The sequence below is a fragment of the Schistocerca cancellata genome, chromosome 7 (assembly GCF_023864275.1).
Source record: "Schistocerca cancellata isolate TAMUIC-IGC-003103 chromosome 7, iqSchCanc2.1, whole genome shotgun sequence".
NCBI classification, from domain to species: Eukaryota; Metazoa; Arthropoda; class Insecta; order Orthoptera; family Acrididae; genus Schistocerca; species Schistocerca cancellata.
In genome coordinates this window covers 86020619-86046647 of record NC_064632.1, presented here as the reverse complement: position 1 = coordinate 86046647, position 26029 = coordinate 86020619, and the positions used below count along the sequence as shown (strand labels likewise).

At 40.2% G+C, this 26029-nt stretch overlaps 1 protein-coding gene across 1 annotated transcript in view; it reads left to right on the top strand.

Moving 5' to 3' along the window:
* Window positions 1-26029, top strand: part of LOC126092652 (dynein axonemal heavy chain 1-like) — an 894951-nt gene that overhangs the window by 181686 nt on the left and 687236 nt on the right. Inside the window, exons 15-17 of the mRNA XM_049908374.1 lie at window positions 8051-8164; window positions 15487-15690; window positions 22188-22351. Of these exons, the coding sequence (XP_049764331.1) occupies window positions 8051-8164; window positions 15487-15690; window positions 22188-22351 (482 nt within the window). The remainder of the gene's footprint in view (window positions 1-8050; window positions 8165-15486; window positions 15691-22187; window positions 22352-26029) is intronic.

Genomic DNA, 26029 nt, shown 5'->3' with positions numbered 1-26029 from the left:
TACGAACTATCTCCGAATGTCATACAGGGTTCAGTGCTCCACCATCCTACGAACACTCACATACTGTGCACCCGCACCTATGTCCAATGCTCTGTGCCCACTGCAGCATATGATATCATACGTGAATGCTCCGCCCTCGTGGGCAACATTGTGACCTGCATTACCGACCTACTGTCAGAATATGACTCGGCGACACAACTCAGCCAGGACAACTAGAAACTGAAACAACGCATCGCATCCACTTACAGCAAGCTCATCACGGCTTGTACCTCGCTTCTGCAGCTGCAGTCCATGGCGCTGCCACATAAACAAGATTGCTTGGCCGAGCCTAGCTCGAACTCTCACCATGTTAGTCCACAAACTTTACTTGTGTGTGAAGTTCCAATCCCCCCATGTCCCACTTGCCTCATCCAGTGCCATGTGTTTCAAACAGTGGTGCTAATTACAGACGTGTGCACATTGCGACCACACCCACCTCTCGAACAACTGCCGCGCATGTTGATAACCATTCCCCCTCTCTCACTCACCGGCCACATGACCCAGCGACCATTATGGCCCCACGTGTACGCCAGCACTGCTCTCGCCTGCGCCGGTTGTCCAGTGCAATGTTAACAGCAGATAGTCAATGCCCGTTCCCCTTTGCTTGATGCTGCATGCTCACCCATCCCCTCCACACAAGTGCACGCCACGCTCCTTTAAGAGACATGTTACTTTCGTGCTACCTTTCTCCACTCGCGCTAACGGCTACTCCTCGTTGTGCCCTACTAGTCCGAGGACTCGGTACCAGGACATTAACCAACCTCATGTCCATTTCTCAGTTTCTTCTGTCACTGATGTAACGACACACAAGACAGTTACCACTGATGGCTCTCCTACTAGGCATAAGGTCCGACTCCTCAACCCTGTCAAGTTGCGCGCGGCCTGGCAGCAGATTAATGAACTTTCAGCAGCAGGTATCCTGCAACCTTCAGACAGCAACTGGTCTTCACCAATCCACCTTGTCCCCAAACATGAAAGATGTGCGGCAATTACAGATGCTTAAACACTCGTACCATCATGGACAATTACCCAGTTCTGAAACTCAATGACTTCACTCATATGTTATCTGGCGCCACAATTTTCAGTGTTATTGACTGTAAATGCGCCAACCACCAGATTCCTGTGGCACCGAAAGACATTCCTTCGATGGCTATTATCACGCCGCTTGATTTATTCCAATAGCACTTCATGCCATTCGGCCTAAAGAACGCGGCCCAAACGTGGCAACGTTTCATTGACTCTATCTTGTGACAGTTCGAGTTTTGCTTAGTTTATCTGAATGACATCCAGCTCAGCGGAGGGACATGAAAATCATCTGTCTACAGTCCTCCAGACATTGAACTCTAGTGGTGTCAAGGTCAACAAAGACAAGTTTCAGTTGCACCAGGCATCAGTCTCCTTCCTAGGTTACACCGTCTCTGCTGACGGAATACAGCCTCCAAAATCTCGTGTGCAGGCTATCATGTCTGTGCCGCCCCTGGCTACTTACAAAGAGCTACACCATTTCCTTGGCACTATCAATTACTGTCGTCGCCATCTGCCTTCCTCTGTTGCTGTTCAGGCACCCGTGACGGACGCGCTATCAGACAAACAAACTTCCGGAATCAAACCCATCTCTTGGACTGCTCTGATGCTAGAGGCCTTCAAGGCTCTGAAGAGTTCTTTAGCTCATGCTGTGACACTTGCCCACCCCGACCCCTTGGCTGAGTTATTCATCACTACGGATGCCAGCAACATCGCGGTGGGGGCAGTGTTGCAACAATGCAAGGGGGACATGGTTTCTCCCCTTCATTTCTTCTCCAAGAAACCATCTACGGCTCAGAGAAAATATTCTGCATTCAATAGAGAGCTCCTTGCTGTTTACGAGGCAGTCAATCATTTCCTCCCCGACATACAGGGATGCTCGTTTTTCGTGCTCACCGATCACAAACCACTGGCAGAAGCATTCTGCAATACACCTGAGGACCCACCCCCTCGGCGTTACCGCCACTTTTGACCTGGTTTCTCAATTCACAACATACACCCGTTACGTCAAGGGTGCAGATAACATTGCTGCGGATTTCTTCTCGTGGATCAGTGCTGTTTCCCGCATCGTTGATCTTTCTGATCTGGCCTCCCTCCAAGCTTCTGATGAAGGTTCTCAGGTTCACCTACGAGACCCACAACATCACTTGTTTTCACAAAGGCTAAATTTCCTGGCATTTCCAACGAGGTGTGGTGTGATTCTTCGACCGGCACCCTATGCCCTTTGCTCCCACCCGGGCTGTGGCAACAGGTTTTCAACGCTCTGCATAACCTAGCCAACCTGGGAATTCGAGCCACCACACATCTCATGTCAGAACATTTTTTTGGAGGAATATCAAACAGGACTGTCAAACCTGGGCACTCAGCTGCATTGCTTGCCAGCGCAACGAGATCAGCTGCCATACTTCCCCATCTCTGGGCAAGTTCGTCATTCCCACAGGACGATTCCGTCCCCCAACATTACTGCTGAGACGGTAGGCAAGGCTTTCATTGGCTCATGGATCGCCCATTTTGGGTGCCCGACCACAATCACCACCAATCTGGGTCGACAGTTCGAATGCTCCCTTTTCACCATCCTCTGCAATATCTGTGGTATATAAAAAAATACACACTACCACCTATCACCCACAAAGCAAAGCATTGGTGGAGAGATGTCACCGCACCCTCAAGACGGCCCTTCGATGCCACGATTGTCTCTGGTCAGAAGCTCTCCTGTGGCAACTACTTGGTCTACACTCGACCTATAAACTTGACCTACACGGGACTATATCTGAATTTGTTTTTGGCAAGAATCCTATCCTACCAGGGGAACTTATGCTTCCCCAGTTTAGTGAGGATCTTCCCCGCTTGCCAGATTTCATTCGCCGACTGCGCACACATTTTCAACAAACGTGTTTGCACCTACCCATCAGTCACTCATTGCCAAAGAGTTACGTTCCCATCACACTCTCCGACTGCTTCCACGACATGCTGCGTGATAATGCGGTTAGGCAGCCTCTTCAACCTCTTTATCTTGGCCCATACAAGGTCCTGTGGCGGGGGAACACAACTTTTGATATCTTGGTTAAAGACTGCACACAGACAGTTTTTCTGCATCGCCTGAAACCAGCTTTCATCGACCATGATGGTCTCACACTGCCGCAGTTGGACTCTGCAGATGATCCATCCTTGATCGAGACCGAAGACGTGCTCCCATCAACCTCACCGCACATCTCTTCCGCCGAAGACTGTTCGCCACTGTTCGCTGGTTTCCCAACCTTGCCCCGTTTCACCCTGCACAGCTTTCGCGCCCTCACATCCAACGTCAGAAACACACACCTAGTATCAGTTTGTCCTGCAGCGGCACAGCGTGCCGCCGCACTGAGTGAACGACATTTCTATAGTGACGTTCGATAACCAAGTGCTCATTCTTTTGGCAGATACCGAGGTCCCGCTATCAGATGGTCTCTTACATATCAACATTGCACACAACCTCACACTCCCGCGCGAGTGTGACCAAGCATCTCTACGTGCTTTCATTTCTATGGATGGCTCGATCCACTTAAGGGCCTCACATGCCTCCACCACGCCATCGACCACCCTGCCCGCTTACTCCCGGGCCGGCCACCATCTCATCCAGCCATGGTGGCTGACTGACTATGAAGTGGACCTGCCTCTTGCTGCTCCACCTGCACAATCCACCTCGTTCGAGATGGAAGTACCTGTGGTACGCCTGCCTAAATGCACAATTTCCACAATGTCGACGCCCGCATGTCCTCACCCTTGGACATCTACATCTTTAGTACTGCGTACTGTGGGGTGGGGGGGTTGGGGGGGGGGGGGGGGTGGGCTTGTGGTGCCGATAGTTCATATCGACCATGAAACTTAGTATCTGTGAACTCTATGTGCTTTGTCGAGCCTCCATCTTAAACTTTATTTTAGTCAGTTTTTTGTTATACTTCATTCTGTACAGACGCAGTGTCAAGTGTAAATATACACGAGCTATGACATATATGGGAATTAAGTTTTCTGTATCCCGATTACCGATCCCGTTCCCATAGTGTAATGAATGTAGATGATGTTGGTAGCACTGCTGAAAAACACTTACTGGCAAAAAAAGGTCGATTCTATTTTTGTGTTAACAGATGGTGCTTTTTTTACTGTCAACCTAACCACACTTTCCCGTTTCCTGTACATGTGCTCAGTACAATGTCTAATCGTGGTTGTAAAATCTCTGCTGATAGTTTGTGTTATATTTGTGGTGAAATTGTGATTAAAAAACATTAAAGAATTACAGACTTTGTGAAAAAGGTTTATCTATCATACTTTGCATCTAAACTTGATGATCAAGATAAATCTTGGGCGCCGCATAAGATATGTTATCTGTGTGTTGAAATCTGAGAAAATGGTCCAAAAAGGAGGAAAAAGTGTTTAGATTTGCTGTTCCTATGATATGGAGGGAGCCAAGAAATCTTTCTGATGATTGGTACTTTTGCAGTGTTGATATTACTGGTCATAATTCGAAAAACAAGAAGGTAATAAGCTACCCTAACCTTCTGTCCACCATCCAACCAGTAGGGCATGGTGTAGATTTGGTGGTTCCTGAACCACCTGGTGATTTAAATTCTATTCCAACAGAAGCATTTTCTCATGTACAGTGTGATTTAGATGAACCACATAATGATGAATTCCATTGTAATACAGAAAGTCTAGAGCCCAAATTGTTTACTCAGACTGATCTTAAATATTTGGTTAGGGATCTGGGCTTAACAAAAGAAAAAGCTGAATTGCTTGGCTCTAGATTAAAAGAAAAGAAATTTTTGGAACCATCATATACATGTGTAGAAATAGAGAGCAGCAATTTTCCAAGTTTTTTCAACAAGAAGGTGATTTTGTGTACTGCTGAGACATTCCTGGTCTGATGAATGAGTTTGGTATTGAATACAAAAAGGAAGACTGGAGGCTGTTTATTGATCCATCCAAAACTAATTTACAGGCTGTTTTATTACACAACAGTAACATGTATGTATCTATACCTGTTGGACATTCTGTACATATGAAAGAAAGCTATGAAATCCTAGAAATAGTGCTAAATAAAATAGGCTATTCTGCTCATGGTTGGATGATATGCGGTGATCTAAAAGTAACATTTATGCTCCTTGGTCAGCAAGGTGGCTTTACCAAATTTCCATGTTTCTTGTGTGAATGGGACAGTAGGGCTAGGGATCAATATTTGAGAGAACTGGCCTGTGAGGCAGTCTTTAAAACCTGGTGAGAAGGACATTCTATGCAAAAACCTTGTAGATCCAAAAACGTGCTCCTACCACCTCTGCATACGAAGTTAGGCCTAATGAAACAGTTTGTAAAGGGTTTGCCTAAAGATGGGCCATGTTTTAAGCATCTCTGCCAAAAGTTTCCACACCTTTCAGAAGCTAAACTAAAAGAAGGCGTCTTTGTCGGACCTAACATCAGGAAATTGATGTTCGACGTTAATTTTGAATCCACAATGACTTTGAATGAGAAAGAATCATGGGTATTATTCAAGCAAGTCATTACAAATTTCTTAGGACATGAAAAAGACCCAGAATATGTTTCTATTATAGCTACAATGTTAAAGAAGTTTAAAACTTTAGGATTTTTCACGAATCTGAAAGTTCACTTTTTGAACAGTCACCTTGATTACTTCCCAGACAATATGGGAGATGTTAGTGAGGAGCGAGAAGAGCGTTTTCACTGGGACATTAAAGTGATGGAAAAATGCTACCAAGGCCACTGGAACACCAACATGATGGGGGACTACTGTTGGTCACTTCACTGAGAAGCTCAGCAAGCGACTCATCACAGAAAAAGCAACACAAGAAGCTTCAAAGAAAAAAGAGAAAGAAAATACAAACCAATTCCAGCTGACAAGTGAAACCTCTACTAACGCATATCATTGTTTTAAGTAGCTTACTGTAAATACAAACCATGCTTATGTTGTAACAAAGCGGTTCATTAATTTCCCCACTTACTGTATAGCATAGGATTTTTATACTATATAATAAAAAGCATATTGCTCGAAAACTATGGGTGATACAAAAAAACTAAGACTGGATTTGGATTCAGCTCATAAAAATCTATTGGCATGGAGAAATACCCTCAGACTTCAAGAAGAATATAATAATTCCAATCCCAAAGAAAGCAGGTGTTGACAGATGTGAAAATTACCGAACTATCAGTTTAATAAGTCACAGCTGCAAAATACTAACGCGAATTCTTTACAGACGAATGGAAAAACTGGTAGAAGCTGACCTCGGGGAAGATCAGTTTGGATTCCATAGAAATGTTGGAACACGTGAGGCAATACTGACCTTACGACTTATCTTAGAAGAAAGATTAAGAAAAGGCAAACCTACGTTTCTAGCATTTGTAGACTTAGAGAAAGCTTTTGACAATGTTAACTGGAATACTCTCTTTCAAATTCTGAAGGTGGCAGGGGTAAAATACAGGGAGCGAAAGGCTATTTACAGTTTGTACAGAAACCAGATGGCAGTTATAAGAGTCGAGGGGCATGAAAGGGAAGCAGGGGTTGGGAAAGGAGTAAGACAGGGTTGTAGCCTCTCCCCGATGTTATTCAATCTGTATATTGAGCAAGCAGTAAAGGAAACAAAAGAAAAATTCGGAGTAGGTATTAAAATTCATGGAGAAGAAGTAAAAACTTTGAGGTTCGCTGATGACATTGTAATTCTGTCAGAGACAGCAAAGGACTTGGAAGAGCAGTTGAACGGAATGGACAGTGTCTTGAAAGGAGGATATAAGATGAACATCAACAAAAGCAAAACGAGGATAATGGAATGTAGTCAAATTAAGTCGGGTGATGCTGAGGGAATTAGATTAGGAAATGAGACACTTAAAGTAGTAAAGGAGTTTCGCTATTTAGGGAGTAAAATAACCGATGATGGTCGAAGTAGAGAGGATATAAAATGTAGACTGGCATTGGCAAGGAAAGCGTTTCTCAAGAAGAGGAATTTGTTAACATCGAGTATAGATTTAAGTGTCAGGAAGTCATTTCTGAAAGTATTTGTATGGAGTGTAGCCGTGTATGGAAGTGAAACATGGACGATAACTATTTTGGACAAGAAGAGAATAGAAGCTTTCGAAATGTGGTGCTACAGAAGAATGCTGAAGATAAAGTGGGTAGATCATGTAACTAATGAGGAGGTATTGAATAGGATTGGGGAGAAGAGAAGTTTGTGGCACAACTTGTCTAGAAGAAGGGATCGGTTGGTAGGACATGTTTTGAGGCATCAAGGGATCACAAATTTAGCATTGGAGGGCAGTGTGGAGGGTAAAAATCGTAGAGGGAGACCAAGAGATGAATACACTAAGCAGATTCAGAAGGATGTAGGTTGCAGTAGATACTGGGAGATGAAGAAGCTTGCACAGGATAGAGTAGCATGGAGAGCTGCATCAAACCAGTCTCAGGACTGAAGACCACAACAACAACAACATATTGGCATGTACCGATTCATTTAGAATACAGTTACTTCCTATGTTTATTGAGATTAAGTAGCACTAAGAAGGCAACTTATTGATTGAATCTAAAGGAAAAGGGAAGTTACTGTAGCATTTGCTCACTGCAATAAAACACAAAAGCTAAAGAACTGGAATAGTTTAAATTAATTTTGTCAATGTGTCATGAATGACAAGACATTAGTCCAGCCTCAGAGGCCTGAGACATGGTCATGTGTGTGTGAGTTGTGCTTGCATGAATGTGTGTGTTTTCTATATCAGAAGAAGGTCTTTTGACTGAAAGTTAAATTTATAGGAATCTTTTTATTTCGCTTGTCTGCAACCCAACATGTCCTCTATAAGTTGAGTAGCAGTCTATCCTTTTATGATATCATTGTTACTCCTTCCTGGATTTACCATTGTTTGAAAGACAGAACTTGGTATATAAATATGTTATCTTGGTTAAAACTTGACTATGATTTTTATTAATTTTTTGTTTTATTTGTTTACTTTTCAGCTGAAATTTGAGGACGATCTTCGAATTACCACCATGTTCTCAGCAGAAGGTGAGAGTGTTGAGCTTAACCCATTTATGTATCCAGTGGGGAATGTGGAAGATTGGTTGCTGAAAGTAAGCACATTATTATATATATAATTATATTTGAATACTTCTCCCTATTTTATAGTTCAGATATGTGAAATTTGTTTCTACTATCCGTCTCTTACCCAGACAGATTAGCCGTGTGTGTGTGTGTGTGTGTGTGTTCGATGATTTAATGCATTAGCCCTTCACAATGGTTGTTTTTGCCTTCTGCCATGGGTCTTATGTACATAGCATGTTTAGGACATTACTGTCTGTCTCAGAAGACATTATGTTTGATTCGTCTGATTCATTACTTCATTCAGAAATTATCTGAGCATAAAAGTATGTTGCTGAAATCTTAATTCCCACTATTTTTCCAAGAAAGTTTTTGTATTTCTTTCAGTCTCATGTTGTTTCATAAACCTGTCTGTAGAGGATGTTACTGTAAATCAGACAGTATTTCTGCTGAAACTGTCTAGCAGATCAAGTATGTATGCCAGACTGGGACTTCAACCTGTGACCTTTGCTTCTGTGGTTAAGAGCTCTAGCATCTAAGCGATCCAAGCACAACTCTGTCCTCCCACTTCTGCCAGTATTTCATCTCCTAATCATCCAGCATATCTGTGTGTGCACCATCATGCTTTAAACGGAGACATACACACCGTGAAAGACGTAAGGCCCCAGGTTCAAGTCCTGGTTCAGCACACAGTTTTTTTTTCTAGCAGGAAGTTGCAAAGCAGCACAAACTGCCGTGCAGAGTGAAAATCCATTCCAGTATTTCTATTGTGTATGTTGTGCTGCAAATATGTGTTTTACTTTCTTCTTATATTTTTAAGTTTGTTAAATTAATTGCATTAATTGCAATTTAGAAGTATGGATAGGGTCCACTGTTTAAGTCTCCTGTGATGCAGCTTGGTTCTAATAAAAATGCATTTTGGTAGATATGCCTGCTATGTAATAGATAACCTTCATAAATAAGCACAGAACAGGAGGGATTCTGTTTTTCTTTTCATATACTGCCATCCAATCAACTAGCAGCCCTGCTTGTACTGTTTATTGTTTTTACTTGCACATTATTTTTTTGTTAGATTGCTTCACTTGCATGTAGCGTCCTTTGTTAAAACTGCTTCATGATATTATTATTATTATTATTATTATTATTTTTCATCTATCATCTCATTGCTGAAAGATCATATTCTTCAACAGATTAAAGTGTGTGCATTGACACATTCACTATAAAAGCCATACAGGGCCTGATCAAACAGTGCAAAGTCCAAGTTGTAATATCAACAGTATTATGAAAAGGATTGATTGCTGTGCACCATAAGGACGACATGGTGAGTATCAATTTGTCCTTTTCATAATGTTGGTGATATTCCAACCTGGACTTCCCATGTTTGATTTTGCATAACAGACTTTCTTCCATTCCACAACCCAGTGATGCTTTCCTTTGTTACTTTTCTCTAACGCATTACTTTACTGATTTTGCATAACAGCTTTTCTCCCATCCCACAACCCAGTGAGGCTTTCCTTTGTTACTTTTCATCGAAGCATCACTCCACTCAGTGTCCAAACCACAAATGCTCTGACATCCAAGCCATAATGTATCAAGAGTCTCGACCACGCACAACGCATGGCTACACAACTATAGAGATAGAAGAACTACATAGATAACAAAAAATTGATAGTAAAGATAAAAAGTACACAAAATCAGTAAATTCTCAAATGAATTAGGCAAAGTGCAGTCTGTTCTCATCACTATTAAACATGCACATAGAACATGCAGTAATTGAATGCAAAAAATACCATACATGTATCAGAATAAATGGAGAAAGAATACAGATGTTTAGGTCTGTGGGTGCTGTAACTATGATAGCTCCAAATGAAACAAATCTACACAGATACAGTACTAAGTGATGGGTAGAAAATGGAAATTAGCTGAAAAAAGACAGAAATACTTGTGCTTCAAGGAATCACAAGTAGTAAACATTAAAATTAGTGCAAATAAAATGAAACAATATCATACAAATCCTTGGGAAGCAAGGTAATGAAGATATAAAAAAACATAGATGATATAAACAGAGACTTAGAGATGCAAAAGCAGTGTTCCTTAATAAAAGAAATGCTTTATTCTAACAACATGAATATTGAAGTGAAGAAAAAGATGAGCACATTATGCCTTTGAAACATAAATAATGTTCAAAAATGAAATGAAATATCTTGAAACATTTGATGTATGGTGATGGTGATGGTGATGCCTGTTAAAGATGAAAGTGGCCAGACATAACAACCAACCAGAAAGTCCTGCAAAGAATTGGCAAAGAGAGGTCATTTAGGAGAACAATAGAACACAGAAGACAAGAGTGGAGTCACAATGCAGGAGTCTCTAATTATGATGAAAACATGAAGTTAGCTTCTAGTGAATCCAGGTAGAGAATTGGCAAGCAATTGAAATATTGATGAAGAAGAAAATTTAAACATATTATTGTCGAAGGACCTTGGAAGACTTTTTCACATTTCTGCTGTGTCCTCTAACATATGTACTAGCAAGATAAAGATGGAAGATCTGGAAATTGATATGGCAATATTGTTGCTGTTTCATATGATGTTATTAATGTTATAACACAAATTTTTGTTGGTAGGTCCCATAATTCCAGTAAACTGCCTTCATCCAAGAAAGCTACAGGGTATCACATTCCATTTGTATCAGTATTGTTAAAATATCACAAGGCTAGATTAAGCCACTTCATGTGATTCGCATGAAAATGGTTTTTCATTGTTCTTAGCTCATTGTTTGCTTCTATCACTTTCTGGCTTTACAGTGCTCATGCATGATTTGCTCCAACACACACCATATCTTGTCCACTCAGTTAATACATACATACCATTGTTTTGTGGTCTTCAGTTTGAAGACTAGTTTGATGCAGTTCTTCATGCTAGTTTATCCTGTGCATGCCTCATCACATCTGCATAACTTCACCAACACTAATTTGAACGTGCGTACTTTATTGAGAACTTCACCCCCCATACTTCCTTCCATTATCAAATTGACAAGTCCTTGAAGCCTCAGAATATGTTCTATCAACTGAGCCATTCTTTTAGTCAAATAGCCATAAATTTCAATTTTTCACAGTTTGTTACAGTATCACCTCTTCGTTTTTCGATCAACCCATCTAAACTTCAGCATTCTCCTATAGCACCACATTCCAAAAGCTTCTGTTCTGTTCTTGTCTGAACTGCTTATAGTTGTGATTTCACTTCTGTATTGGGGTACACTCTTGACAAATATCCTGAGAAAGACTTCCAAGCTCTTAAATTTATATTAGAGGTTAAAAATGCCTATTTTCAAAAATTCTTTTCTTGCTGTTGCCAGTATGCAGTTTATATCCTCTATACTTCAGCCATCATCAGTTATTTTGCTGCCTCAGTAGCAAAACTGATCTACCACTTGTAGTTTCTCATTTCCTTATCCATTTCTCTCAGCATCAACAGTTTTAATTCAGTTGCATTTCTTTACTCTTGTTTTACTGTTTTGTTATTTATCTTATAATCTCTTTTCAAGACACGGTTAATTTTCCTCAGCTGTTCTTCCAAACCCTGCACCATCTTTGACAGGATTGCGGCATCATTGCCAAACTTTAAAGTTTTCATTTTTCCTCCATGGACTTTTTCATTCTCTTTCCAAATTTCTCTTTTGTTTCCTTTGTTGCTTGCACAATTTGCAGGTTGAATAACTTCAAAGACAGTCTACAACTCTGTCTCACACCCTTCTCAACACTTCTTTGAGTTCATTTTCACAGTGCAGTACACTCCATTACTGCCAGTGGCATTAACTTTTAACATTTGTTTGTTCCTGTATCTAATTTCATGTGGCATATGGTATTGCATTAACTGCACATTGGTATATTACCTCATGAAAATCCTGAGCTGGTTGGAGGACCTTGCCCATAGTACTTCAAATGTTCTCAGTTAGGGAGAGATCTGGTAACCTTGCTGGCCAAAGTTGAGTTTGGCAAGCACAAAGACAAGCAGTAGAAACTCTTGTCATGTGCAGGTGAGATCTTCTTGCTCAAATGTAAGCCCATTATGGCTTGCCATGAAGGGCAACAAAATGGCATAAAATATGACTGACTTACTGCTGTGCTGTGAGGAGGCCACGGGTGACAACCACGCAGCTCCTAGTATGAAAAGAAATGGCACCTCAGATCAACACACCTGGTTGTCGGGTCGTATGGCAGGCAACAGTTAAGTTGACATCCCATCACTGTCTGGTGTGTTGCTAAGACACATCTTCATTGGCCCTTGGGACTCAGTTCGAAGTGGGACTCAGCAGTGAAGACAATTCTACTGCAGTCAATGAGTTTCCAGGCTTAAGACGTGTGTGGAGACTACCTGGACAGCTATGGGATACCAACCTGACTTGTCACCTGACATATGGTCTGAGAACCAGGAGTGATTGTCTGGGTTGCTATTTCCTTTCATAGCAGGACTCCTTTGGTTGCCATCTGTGGCACCCTTACAGAACAGTAGTATGTCAGTCGTATTCTATACCCTTCATGGCAAGTTATCCTGGGCTTACATTTCAGCAGGTCGTCTTCATGCTTGTCAAATCCTACCATGGCCAGCAAGGTTGCCAGATCTCTCTTCCCAATGGAGAATGTTTGGAGCATTATGGGCAGGACCCTCCAACCATCACAGGATTTTGATGCTCTAATATGCCAGGTGGACAGAATCTGTCATTATATTCCTCAGGAGTACATCTAACAGCTAACAATGCCAAGCCAAATAACTGCTTCCATATGGGCCAGAGGTGGACCAGTGCATTATTGACTAGTTCAGTTCGTGAAGATTTTTCTCTGGGGTAAATCACTCTCTTCTTCTGTACATGTGCATCACATCTACCGATTTCTGACCCATTCAGATAATTCCTTCATGGTGCATATGTTTTTTCCCTGACTGTCCTCTCACCCTCACCCCCATCCCCCCTCAGTGTATTTCCATTGTGACTTCTGTGAAGCAATATACACTCAGTCGCAAAAGTATTTGGACAGTGGGATGTTTCACAATGAGTTCTCGAGAAACACTGACTATGAAACCCAAACATATTTATTAGCAAAATATATGTGTAACAACATTAATTAGAAAAGAATTATTGTATTATTTCGTTTCCAGAACATAAGTAACAGAAAAATTAACAACAAAAATGAAACATCCTACACACCCTGCTGCTACAAAAGTATTCAGACACTGTCCAATAAATGTTCATAAGTTGTAAGATGAAAATGTCAATACCTTGTGGGTCCACCTTTCATTTTCAATACCTCCTCCAATCTACTAGGCATACTTTCCACAAGTTGTAAGATGAAAATGTCAATACCTTGTGGGTCCACCTTTCATTTTCAATACCTCCTCCAATCTACTAGGCATACTTTCCACAAGTTTTTTCATGATATTTGGGCCTATATTTGCCCATTCTTGGCGCAGTTTCTCCTTCAAGGTCTCCTTCATGTAGATGTTGTCTGCACGGAGGGTCCGTTTCAATTTATCCCACAAATGTTCGATTGGGTTAAGGTCTGGTGATTAGGGAGGGGGGTGCAATACTTTTGAGCAATTGAAGAGCAACCACATTTGTACAATATGTGCGGTATGCTTGGGATCATTATCCTGATAAAAATGAAAGTTGTTCGCAATACCTAGATGTCGTGCACTCTGCTTCAAATGTCCTTGCAGTATATGCAAATACACTTCCTTGTTCATCGTATCACCAATGAACACTAAATCACCCACACCATTGCCGGACATGCATCCCCACACCATGATGCTCCCACCTCCAAACTTTACTGTTGGTTTGAGGTTCCTGGGATTCAGCTTCATAGGTCTTTCGCTACACACTTGCCTTTCCGTCGCTTTGCCGTAATGTAAATTTACATTCGTCGCAAAATATCACCCGATTCCACCAAGCCTGACGTATTTGGCGTATTCCCTCACAAACTACATACGTTTCTTCTGGTTCACTGCATTTATGAATGGCTTTCGCCGTGCCACTCGACCATGGTACTGTGACCGTTGTAGTACTCTCTGCACGGTGTCGGGATGGACTTTTATACCAAGGTCTCCCTCCATCTCACTTGCAAGTCGTGTGCCAGATATTTTCAGATTCTGTTGTACCTTTCGCACAACCACACATTCATCTCTCTGTGAAAATGTTCATGGCCATCCTGTACTGCAACGGAATTCCAATCAGTCTTCTTTCTCGAACCGTTTAATAATATCGTGAACTGTACTTTTCTTCATGTTCACTATTGCGGCAATTTCCCTGCAGGTTTCCCCTTCGCATGATGATAAACGACAAGTTGCATTTGCTCGAACGTAGAACACTTCCCTCTGCATCCCATCGTCAACCTGCACAGGCTCGCGATACATGTTTACTAATTATTGCCATCGTCTCACGGAAATGTCGGACACACTGCAGTCGCTTCACCCTCTGTGTGTCCCGGAATGAACTATTCTCTCATTTTGTCCGCCTTTGTCCGAATACTTTTGTTGCAGCTTCCCATGCCGTTTTCAGGAAATATTACGTAACAGACACATGTCCAACAACAATTCTTCGTATTTGACGCGTGTTTCACGTTGCAACATCGTACCCAGAGTCCCAAATACATTACAAAGTGCAATTTCTGTAGTTGTTCATGCGGCAAACTGCATAATTATGCGCCATTACGTGCTGTCCGAATACTTTTGCGGCTGAGTGTATACAGTTTTTCCTTGCTAGTCCAGCTGTGATATTAGCACCTGTGTTCCTTGTTACGTCTCTTGCCTACCTGACTCATCATTTCTTCTAACACTGTATTGACACCAATGGGCTTCTTATCAAGTTTTTGGTAATTTTTCTTTCAGTTATCTGTTGTTTTTCTTCTATTTTCACAGTAAATTCTTCAAACATTTTATCACACCTTTCAGTAACCTCTTTGTAACTGCTTGTTGGTTTTGGTAAGCATTTTGAACTTTCATTTAGTATTTTACTAGTCACTTAAAACATTTTCTAGATTCAGTTCAGCATTTCTGATGTGTCACATTTTGTCTTATGTCTCTCTTGTACAGGATGTCTAGCTGAAGGTTCCAGCTTTGCCTTCCCATCAGTATTGTGCAGCTATAGTACACCCCTAAGTAAATCCCCTGACTCATCATTGTAACCCATTTCTACCTCAAATACATCTCTTTCCGTATTAATTGCATTTAATTTGTTAGCTGCCATCGTGATAAATCTATCTTTCGTAGTTACAAGATAAGAACACATTCATATACACAAAAGTAATTTGCTAGTATAGTGTATGACATAACAATTCTCATTGGCTTAACTCTTTTCAAAGGTTGAAGAAATTATGAAGAACACAGTCCGCTTAACTCTGGGAGATTCCCTGAAGGAAATTAATGAAAAGGATCGCAATCAATGGGTTCTTGAGTGGCCTGGTCAAGTAGTTATTGCTGGTTCTCAAACACACTGGACAGAAGGTGTTGAGAAAAGTGTTCTTAAAAATTGCTTAGAAGATTACTATGGCAGTATGCTGAAGCAGGTGACCACAATGCAGTACTGCATGGATGTAAAATAAATATGAAAGGGTTTCAAAACTCTAGATTTGCTTTTATACAGTATGAAGCAGTTTCACTATATAACACCTTGAATTGAAACTCACTCGCTGCCTCTGTCATTCTGTCTCTTCCTCTGTCTTCTTCTTCACTTTTGTCTTCTATCTATGGTTAAAATGATGCTAACTTTCTAAAAATTAACTTCATTTCTTAAAGGATTCACATATATGGAGCCAGAAATGTTTATGACCTAACTTAGTTGCATTCTCTGTTTTTCTTAGTAGTGTAACGTATTTATTGTCTGTAAGTCACCTACAAACAGCATAGTGAACGCATTATTGTGGCCAAGATAGACACGAAGCCCATGCCTACTACAGCAGTACAAATTTATATGCCAACTGGCTCTGCAGATGATGAAGAAATTGATGAAATGTATGATGAGATAAAAGAAATTATTCAGGTAGTGAAGGGAGACGAAAATTTAATAGTCATGGGTGACTGGAATTCGAGAGTAGGAAAAGGGAGAGAAGGAAACATAGTGGATGAATATGGATTGGGGGAGAGAAATGAAAGAGGAAGCCGTCTGGTAGAATTTTGCACAGAGCATAACTTAATCATAGCTAACACTTGGTTCAAGAATCATAAAAGAAGGTTGTATACATGGAAGAATCCTGGAGATACTAGAAGGCATCAGATAGATTATATAATGGTAAGACAGAGATTTAGGAACCAGGTTTTAAATTGTAAGACATTTCCAGGGGCAGATGTGGACTCTGACCACAATCTATTGGTTATGAACTGTATATTAAAACTGAAGAAACTGCAAAAAGGTGGGAATTTAAGGAGATGGGATAAACTGAAAGAACCAGAGGTTGTACAGAGTTTCAGGGAGAACATAAGGGAACAATTGACAGGAATGAGGGAAAGAAATACAGTAGAAGAATGGGTAGCTCTGAGGGATGAAGTAGTGAAGGTGGCAGAGGATCAAGTAGGTAAAAAGACAAGGGCTTGTAGAAATCCTTGGGTAACAGAAGAAATATTGGATTTAATTGATGAAAAGAGAAAATATAAACATGCAGTAAATGAAGCAGGCAAAAAGGAATACAAACGTCTCAAAAATGAGATTGACAGGAAGTGCAAAATGGCTAAGCAGGGATGGCTAGAGGACAAATGTAAGGATGTAGAGATTTATCTCACTAGGGGTGAGATAGATACTGCCTACAGGAAAATTAAAGAGACCTTTGGAGAAAAGAGAGCCACTTGTATGAATATCAAGAGCTCAGATGGAAAACCAGTTCTAAGCAAAGAAGGGAAAGCAGAAAGGTGGAAGGAGTGTATAGAGGGTCTATACAACGGCGATGTACTTGAGGACAATATTATGGAAATTGAAGAGGATGTAGATGAAGATGAAATGGGAGATATTATACTGCGTGAAGAGTTTGACAGAGCACTGAAAAACCTGAGTCGAAAAAGGCCCCAGGAGTAGACAACATTCCATTGGAACTACTGACGGCCTTGGGAGAGCCAGTCCTGACAAAACTCTACCATCTGGTGAGCAAGATGTATGAGACAGGTGAAATACCCCCAGACTTCAAGAAAAATATAATAATTCCAATCCCAAAGAAAGCAGGTGTTGACAGATGTGAAAATTACCTAACTATCAGTTTAATAAGTCACAGCTACAAAATACCAACGCAAATTCTTTACAGATGAATGGAAAAATTGGTAGAAGCTGACCTCGGGGAAGATCAGTTAGGATTCCGCAGAAATGTTGGAACACGTGAGGCAATACTGACCCTATGACGTATCTTAGAAACTAGATTAAGGAAAGTCAAACCTACATTTCTAGCATTTGTAGACTTAGAGAAAGCTTTTGACAATGTTGACTAGAATACTCTCTTTCAAATTCTAAAGATGGCAAGGGTAAAATACAGGGAGCGAAAGGCTATTTACAATTTGTACAGAAACCAGATGGCAGTTATAAGAGTCGAGGGACATGAAAGGGAAGCTGTGGTTGGGAAGGGAGTAAGACAGGGCTTTAGCCTCTCCCCGATGTTATTCAATCTGTATATTGAGCAAGCAGTAAAGGAAACAAAAGAAAAATACAGAGTAGGTATTAAAATCCATGGAGAAGAAATAAAAACTTTGAGGTTTGCCGATGACATTGTAATCCTGTCAGAGACAGCAAAGGACTTGGAAGAGCTGTTGAACGGAATGGACAGAGTCTTGAAAGGAGGATATAAGATGAACATCAACAAAAGCAAAATGAGGATAATGGAATGTAGTCGAATTAAGTCGGGTGATGCTGAGGGAATTGGGTTAGAAAATGAGACCCTTAAAGTAGCATAGGAGTTTTGCTATTTGGGGAGCAAAATAACTGATGATGGTCGAAGCTGAGGGATATAAAATGTAGACTGGCAATGGCAAGGAAAGCATTTCTGAAGAAGATAAATTTGTTAACATCGAGTATAGATTTAAATGTCAGGAAGTCATTTATGAAAGTATTTGTATGGAGTGTAGCCATGTATGGAAGTGAAGCATGGATGATAAATAGTTTGGACAAGAAGAGAATAGAAGCTTTTGAAATGTGGTGCTACAGGAGAATGCCGAAGATTAGATGGGTAGATCACATAACTAATGAGGAGGTATTGAATAGAATTGGGGAGGAGTTTGTGGCACAACTTGACAAGAAGAAGGGACCAGTTGGTAGCACATGTTCTGAGGCATCAAGGGATCACAAATTTAGCATTGGAGGGTAGCGCGGAGGGTAAAAATCGTAGAGGGAGTACAAGAGATGAATACACTAAGCAGATTCAGAAGGATGTAGGTTGCAGTAAGTACTGGGAGATGAAGAAGCTTGCACAGGATAGAGTAGCATGGAGAGCTGAATCAAACCAGTCTCTGGACTGAATACAACAACAACAACAAGTCACCTTACAGCATGCCAGAGGGTAGACCTATGATTTAGCTCTATTTCTGTTCCAATGTAGGATGGTGCATGAGAAGAGTTCAAATTACTCTGATTTTTCCATCATAGTCATTTCACTAGCTGTATGTAGTAGATAAGTTACCTCACTATTCTTTAAATCTAGGAACAGTGTCTTAACTCTTGAATTCATCCAGTACTTTCATCCATTTTTTATCTTTTGCTGGGTTTATTTGACTGATTATATGTATGAACTGTAGAGTAAAACTGAAGGCATTGCAAAAAGGTGAGAATTTAAGGAGATGGTATCTGGATAAACTGAAAGAACCAGAGGTCTTCACGGTAAATGATGACAGCCAAAACAGTTGCAGGATAAAGATTTATTAAAATTCTTGACCATGATTTCGGTATATCGAAATACACCTTCATCAGAAGTAAAATACACCTGTTTTCAAGATTTTAAATGAGATGTCCATGTATGTATATATTTCAAGATTTTAAAAATGGCTGAAACAGCAACTGTTGAAATTCTTCACGGTAAATGATGACAGTCAAAACAGTTGCAGGATAAATATTTATTAAAATTCTTGAACCAGAGGTTATAGGTGGTTTCAGAGAGAGCATTAGGGAATGATTGACAAGAATGGAGTAAAGAAATACAGTAGAAGAAGCAGGGGTAGCTTTGAGAGATGAAATAGTGAAGGCAGCAGAGGATCAAGTAGGTAAAAAGGTGAGGGCTAGTAAAAATTTGTGGGTAACAGAAGTGATATTGAATGTAATTGATGAAAGGAGAAAATATAAAAATACAGTAAATGAAGCAGGCAAAAAGAAATACAAACACTCAAAAATGAGATTGACAGGAAGTGCAAAATGGCTAAGCAGGGATGGCCAGGGGACAAATGTAAGGATGTAGAGACATATATCACTAGGGTTAAGGTACAACCTGCCTACTGGAAAATTAAAGAGACCTTTGGAGAAAAGAGAACCACTTGTATGAATATCAGGAGCTCAGATGGAAAACCATTTCTTAGCAAAGAAGGGAAGACAGAAAGGTGGAAGGAGTATATAGAGGCTCTATACAAGGGCAATGTACTTGAGGGAAATATTATGAAAATGGAAGAGCAAGTGGATGAAAATGGTAGATATGATACTGCGTGCAGCACTGAAAGACGTATGTCAAAACAAGGCCTCGGAGCAGACAACAGTCCCTTAGAACTACTGATAGCCTTGGGAGAACCAGCCATGACAAAACTCTACCATCTGGTGAGCAAGATGTATGAGACAGGCGAAATACCCTCAGACTTCAGGAAGAATATAATAATTCCAATTCCAAAGAAAGCAAGTGTTGACAGGTGTTAAAATTACCTAACTACCAGTTTAATAAGTCACAGCTGCAAAATACTAACATGGATTCTTCACAGACGAATGGAAAAACTGGTGGAAGTCAATCTAGGGGAAGATTAATTTGGATTCCATTGAAATGTTGGAACACGTGAGGCAATACTGAACCTACAACTTATTGTAGAAGATAGATTAAGGAAAGGCAAATCTACGTTTATAGTATTTGTAGACTTAGAGTAAGCTTTTGACAATGTTGAATGGAATACTGTCTTTCAAATCCTGAACGTGGCCGGGGTAAAATACAGGGAGCCAACAGGCTATTTACAATTTGTACAGAAACCAGATGGCAGTTATGAGTTGAGTGGCACAAAAGGGAAGCAGTGGTTGAGAAGGGAGTGAGACAGGGTTGTAGCCTATCTCCGATGTTATTCAATCTGTATATTGAGCAAGCATTAAAGGAAGTAAAAGAAAAATTTTCAGTAGGAATTAAAATTTATGGTGAAGAAATAAAAACTTTGAGGTTTACTAATGACATTGTAATTCTGTCAGATAGAGCAAAGGACCTGCAAGAGCAGTTGAATGGAATGGGCAGGGTCTTGAAAGGTAGATATAAGATGAACATAAGCAAAAGCAAAACAAGGATAGTGGAATGTAGTTGAATTGAATCAGGTGATGCTGAGGGAATTAGATTAGGAAATGAGACACTTAAAGTAGTACAAGAGTTTTGCTATTTGGGGAGCAAAATAACTGATGATGGTCAAAGTAGAGAGAATATAAAATGTAGACTGTCAATGGCAAGGAAAGCATTTCGGAAGGAGAGAAATTTGTTAACATTGAGTATAGATTTAAGTGTCAGGAAGTTTTTCCTGAAAGTATTTGTATGGAGTGTAGTCATGTGTGGAAGTGAAACATGGATGATAAATAGTTTAGACAAGAAGAGAATAGAAGCTTTCAAAATGTGGTGCAACAGAAGAATGCTGAAGATTAGATGGGTAGATCACGTAACTAATGAGGAGGTACTGAATAGAATTGGGGAGCAGAGGAATTTGTAGCATAACTTGACTAGAAGAAGGGTTGATTGGTAGGACACATTCTGAGGCATCAAGGGATCATCAATTTATTACTGGGGGGAAGCGTGGATAGTAAAAATCATAGAGGAAGACCAGGGCATGAATACACTAAACAGATTCAGAAGGATGTAGGTTGTGGTAGTTACTCGGATATGAAGAAGCTTGCACAAGATAGAGTAGCATGGAGAGCTGCATCAAACCAGTCTCTGGACTGAAGACTACAATTACAACAATGTATCCTCATATGTAATAAGTTGGAGAATTTTCCTTTCTGCTTTTGGATAGCAATGTAGATTAAAACTTGTTGGTTGTGCATTAGGACATAGACCTTCAGGTGATCAGTACTTAATGCCAACACTGACAGCTGACACTCAGTATAGAGAAATGCAGTTAAAATCATTACTGACAAATCACTGAAGTCAGACTTAACTGTGAAATTTGCACTTATGTACATCAGGAAGAACTTAAGATGGAACAAACATATACATCAAATTGTTAGGAAAGCTGATACTGGATTAGGAATCACTGCTAAAACTTTGATATCCTAGGAATGGAGAGGTCACTTGCAAAACACATTAGGAGTGAGTGAGGGAGAGAATTAGGTTTAGGGATTAGTTTCTCATTGACAGCAAAGTCATTTGAGAATGTTGTTCTTGAGTATTGTTCATCAGTGCAGGATAGCTACCAAGTTGAATTAAAGGAAGATGAATTGAGAGCTGCACAATTAGTTATGTGTTCAGTCTATGTATAAGTGTCACAGTTTTCTACAGGAAATATATTGTGCACAAAGTGAAAAAAAATCAGTGTTTTACATTCCAGGATGACGCAAGAAACATTTTACTGTCTTCACCTCATGCAATATGTAATCACCAAGACGATAAAATTCAGAGAATTTTTGGATTTACATGAGGACATACCAAAAATTGTTTATCTGTACATCTGTGAGTCCAATAGGAAGGGAAAAATAATATTGGTTATGCACCCTCTGACATGTGGCTTATAAAGTACAGAAACAGATTTACACATAAATTAATGATCTGAGTCCTGTTGGTTAGTCATTTTATGCAAATATATAATAATTACTCAGAAACTGCTTCTCTCATTTATATGATATTTAATTTTGTTAATTTCTTGATGTCATTGGCAGCTTGATGGTCTGAGGCAGTTGGTGAAAGGGCCCTTAAAGCGCATTGAGAGACAAGTGCTTTCTGCTTTGATTGTTATAGAAGTTCATGCAAGAGATGTCACAAGTACTTTAGTGTCACAAAATATTTCAAATATAAATGATTTTGACTGGATTAGTCAGCTAAGGTATGTGAATAATAATGTCTGTATATGTTATGTTGCCTGTGGAGTAAGAGTGGCGATACTGAATGATATGGGAGATTTCCTACATGCTTTTCATGCAAAAGAGTGTATTGTTGTTATAAACGCAGGTCATTACTAAATGTTTTTAATGTACTTACCACTACTAACTGCTGTGTATTTCATTGAAGGAAGAACCACAGATACAGTGAAAATTATTAGGTAGTAAGAAAAATACTAGTAATTAAATTTGCATGACTAATATATGACAGACATAGGGCTGATTGTATAAAGATCACAGACGAGATCAGTATTGTTCTTACAAGGGGAGGTCATGACTTGGGAATTCAGATTAGTAGGAGGTTTGGTTTGCTTTTAATTTATGTAAAATGTGTTATCCTGTACCAGTAATAAAATGAACTGGCTGGCCAACTACTAGAAAAAAGATTTCAAAAGTTTTACCCACACATTATATACTAGTTTAATAAACCATGGAACTTGCATAAAAGTAGCTCATTTGGGGAGCGGCCATGACCCGGGCCCTTGTGCCTTTTACCAATAAATGGTTACGGCCCATTGGATGTGGCAGAGGATCCCATGCTATCATGAGCTTTTTGTGAATAGGCTGTACCTGGTGTTTAACTGTCAAGGAGTTGGATGAAGTGTATAATCCCTTTTCTGTTTGAATGTTTCATTCTCATTACCTTGCTTTTGGTAAACTTCCCAAAGAAAAGTGTTGAGTTAACTGGTCCTCTTGGTATTTTCGTCATGGTCTCTTTCCATGTGTATTGTGAGAGAGTTTATTTTGGCACTGTTTGCCTTTTTTTGTTTAATGAAAAAAGTAAACAATAACTGTTACAGGCCATGACTGAAACATTTCTTAAAAAGTGGCAGAAACCATGTTCAGGGTGCCTCACAAAACATGCCCAGGAGGGGTCTGCAAGTCATGTGGAGAGTTCGCCAGCTGCCACTGCTGCATCTGCCAGCAGTCACTATGCAGAATTCTTAGATACCAAAACTTCACGCATGCCCCCTACACTTTGCAACTGAGTCTACTGGTGTTTTCTTTTGAGTTTTTTTGCCAAGTTTAATTGCTTGAAATATTGTTGCTAGACGTCATTATTGCAATTGTGCCAAGTCTTCACACAGAAAGACTGTGCGCGGGTCTTCTATACCATGCGACTGAGTGTGCAGGTGTTTTGTTTTGAAGTTTCTATCATCTTTCCATTCGGTATGTTATACATGAAGGATCGACGAATGATTCTTGTAGAATGAGATTTTCACTCTGCAGCGGAGTGTGCGCTGATATGAAACTTCCTAGCAGATTAAAACTGTGTGCTTGACCGAGGCTCTAACTCAGGACCTTCATCTTTTGTTAGCAAGTGCTCTACTGACTGTGCTACCCAAGCACAACTCATGATCTGTCCACACAACTTTGGTTCTGCCAGTACCTTGTCTCCTACCTTTCAAACTTCACGAAATGCCTTTGTGACCTTGCAGAAGTAGCACTCCTGGTAGAAAGGATATTGCGGGAACATGGCTTAGCCAGAGTCTGGGGGATGTTTCCACAATGAGATTTTCACTCTGCAGCAGAGTGTGTGCTGATATGAAACTTCCTGGCAGATTGAAAGTGTGTGCTGGACCGAGACTCAAACTTGGGACCTTTGCCTTTTGCAGGCAAGTGCTCTACTGACTGAGCGACCCAAGCATGACTCATGACCCGTCCGCACAGCTTCAGTTCTGCCAGTACCTCGTCTACTACCTTCCAAACTTCACAGAACCTCATATGCGAACCTTGCAGAACCACCAGGCCTGGAAGAAAGGATATTGCGGAGGCATGGCTTAGCCACAGCCGAGGGGATTTTTCCCGAATTTTCTTGAAACACACGCTCAAAGAGTTGTAAGACGGAGTTCAACTAGTCATTTCCCAGATTTTGGCAGCCGAAATTCGTCGATTGTTTGCTAATGTTTGCAGGAGTGACATCATTTTGTGCACCTATTAAATTATTAAATAATATCAAACTTAAGTTAATCAGATGGCAACATTGTTTATGGCTAAGTGGGGGGAAGCATGCATGCAGCCAACTATAATCAGATTAGTGTTTGAGAGTCGGGTGTGACGGCAGCGGCTGTCGGATGCGGTGGTGGCAGCCGTCAGATGCAGTGGCTGAGGCAACCAGTGACCGTGCCACGTGACTTGCGGACCCCTTCCAGACACTCTCTACGATTAAGTCCAATTTTGTTTCTTCGCTTTTTGAGTAGCAGGTTGTAAGGTTTCAATTGAAAAAAGATAAAAAAAGTTAAAAATGGTGATGAATGATGTGGGTTCACATCCTGTTAAATGCAATGTTTTTCTTTCTTTCCATATTATCATTGTTAACACATTCTGAGATTTTCTTATGAAAGTTACATTAGTGTATTCTGCAATATTCATTGTTATTTGCAGTCCATCCGATTTGAGAATGAAGGATGAAGTAAATATTTAACAATTTCCTAGTGTGTAGTAATGAATAACCAAACTGTTGCAGATGAAATCATAAATGATTTTGAATGTTTTTAGCATGGTGCAGCAGAGTCAGCAACAGTAAAATGTAATTATATTAAATTTCAGCCTCCAGTTGCATAAGCAAAGAAACTTTACCTAGGGTTTGGCTATTATAATGTAGCCTTCTTCAGAAATGTCACAATATAAAATTAAATTAAAAAACATCTTGCATGTATTAATTTAATTTTATATTGTGACATTTCTGAAGAAGGCTACATTATTGTAACAAAAACCTAGGTAAAGTTTCATTGCTTATGCAACTGGATTCTGAAATTTAATATAATTAATGATTTTATTTTATGTATGATGCAGCTGTTTGTTAGACCTATTGAAGCAATTAAAAATAAATATTTTATTTGTTGTTGTTGTTGTTGTTGTTGTTGTTGTTGTGGTGGTCTTCAGTCCTGACACTGGTTTGATTCAGCTCTCCATGCCACTCTATCCTGTGCAAGCTTCTTCATCTCCCAGTACTTACTGCAACCTACTTCCTTCTGAATCTGCTTAGTGTATTCATCTCTTGATCTCCCCCTACGATTTTTACCCTCCACGCTACCTTCCAATGCTAAATTTGTGATCCCTTGATGCCTCAGAACATGTCCTACCAACTGGTCCCTTCTTCTTGTCAAGTTGTGCCACAAACTCCTCCCCAATTCTATTCAATACCTCCTCATTAGTTATGTGATCTACCCATCTAATCTTCAGCATTCTTCTGTAGCACCAGATTTCAAAAGCTTATATTCTCTTCTTGTCCAAACTATTTATCGTCCATGTTTCACTTCCATACATGGCTACACTCCATACAAATACTTTCAGAAACGACTTCCTGACACTTAAACCTATACTTGATGTTAACAAATTTTTCTTCTTCAGAAATGCTTTCCTTGCCATTGCCAGTCTACATTTTATATCCTTCAACTTCGACCATCATCAGTTATTTTGCTCCCCAAATAGCAAAACTCCTGTGCTACTTGAAGGGTCTCATTTCCTAATCTAATTCCCTCAGCATCACCCGACTTAATTTGACTACATTCCATTATCCTTGTTTTGCTTTTGTTTGTGTTCATCTTATATCCTCCTTTCAAGACTCTATCCATTCCGTTCAACTGCTCTTCCAAGTCCTACGACCACAACCATAGATG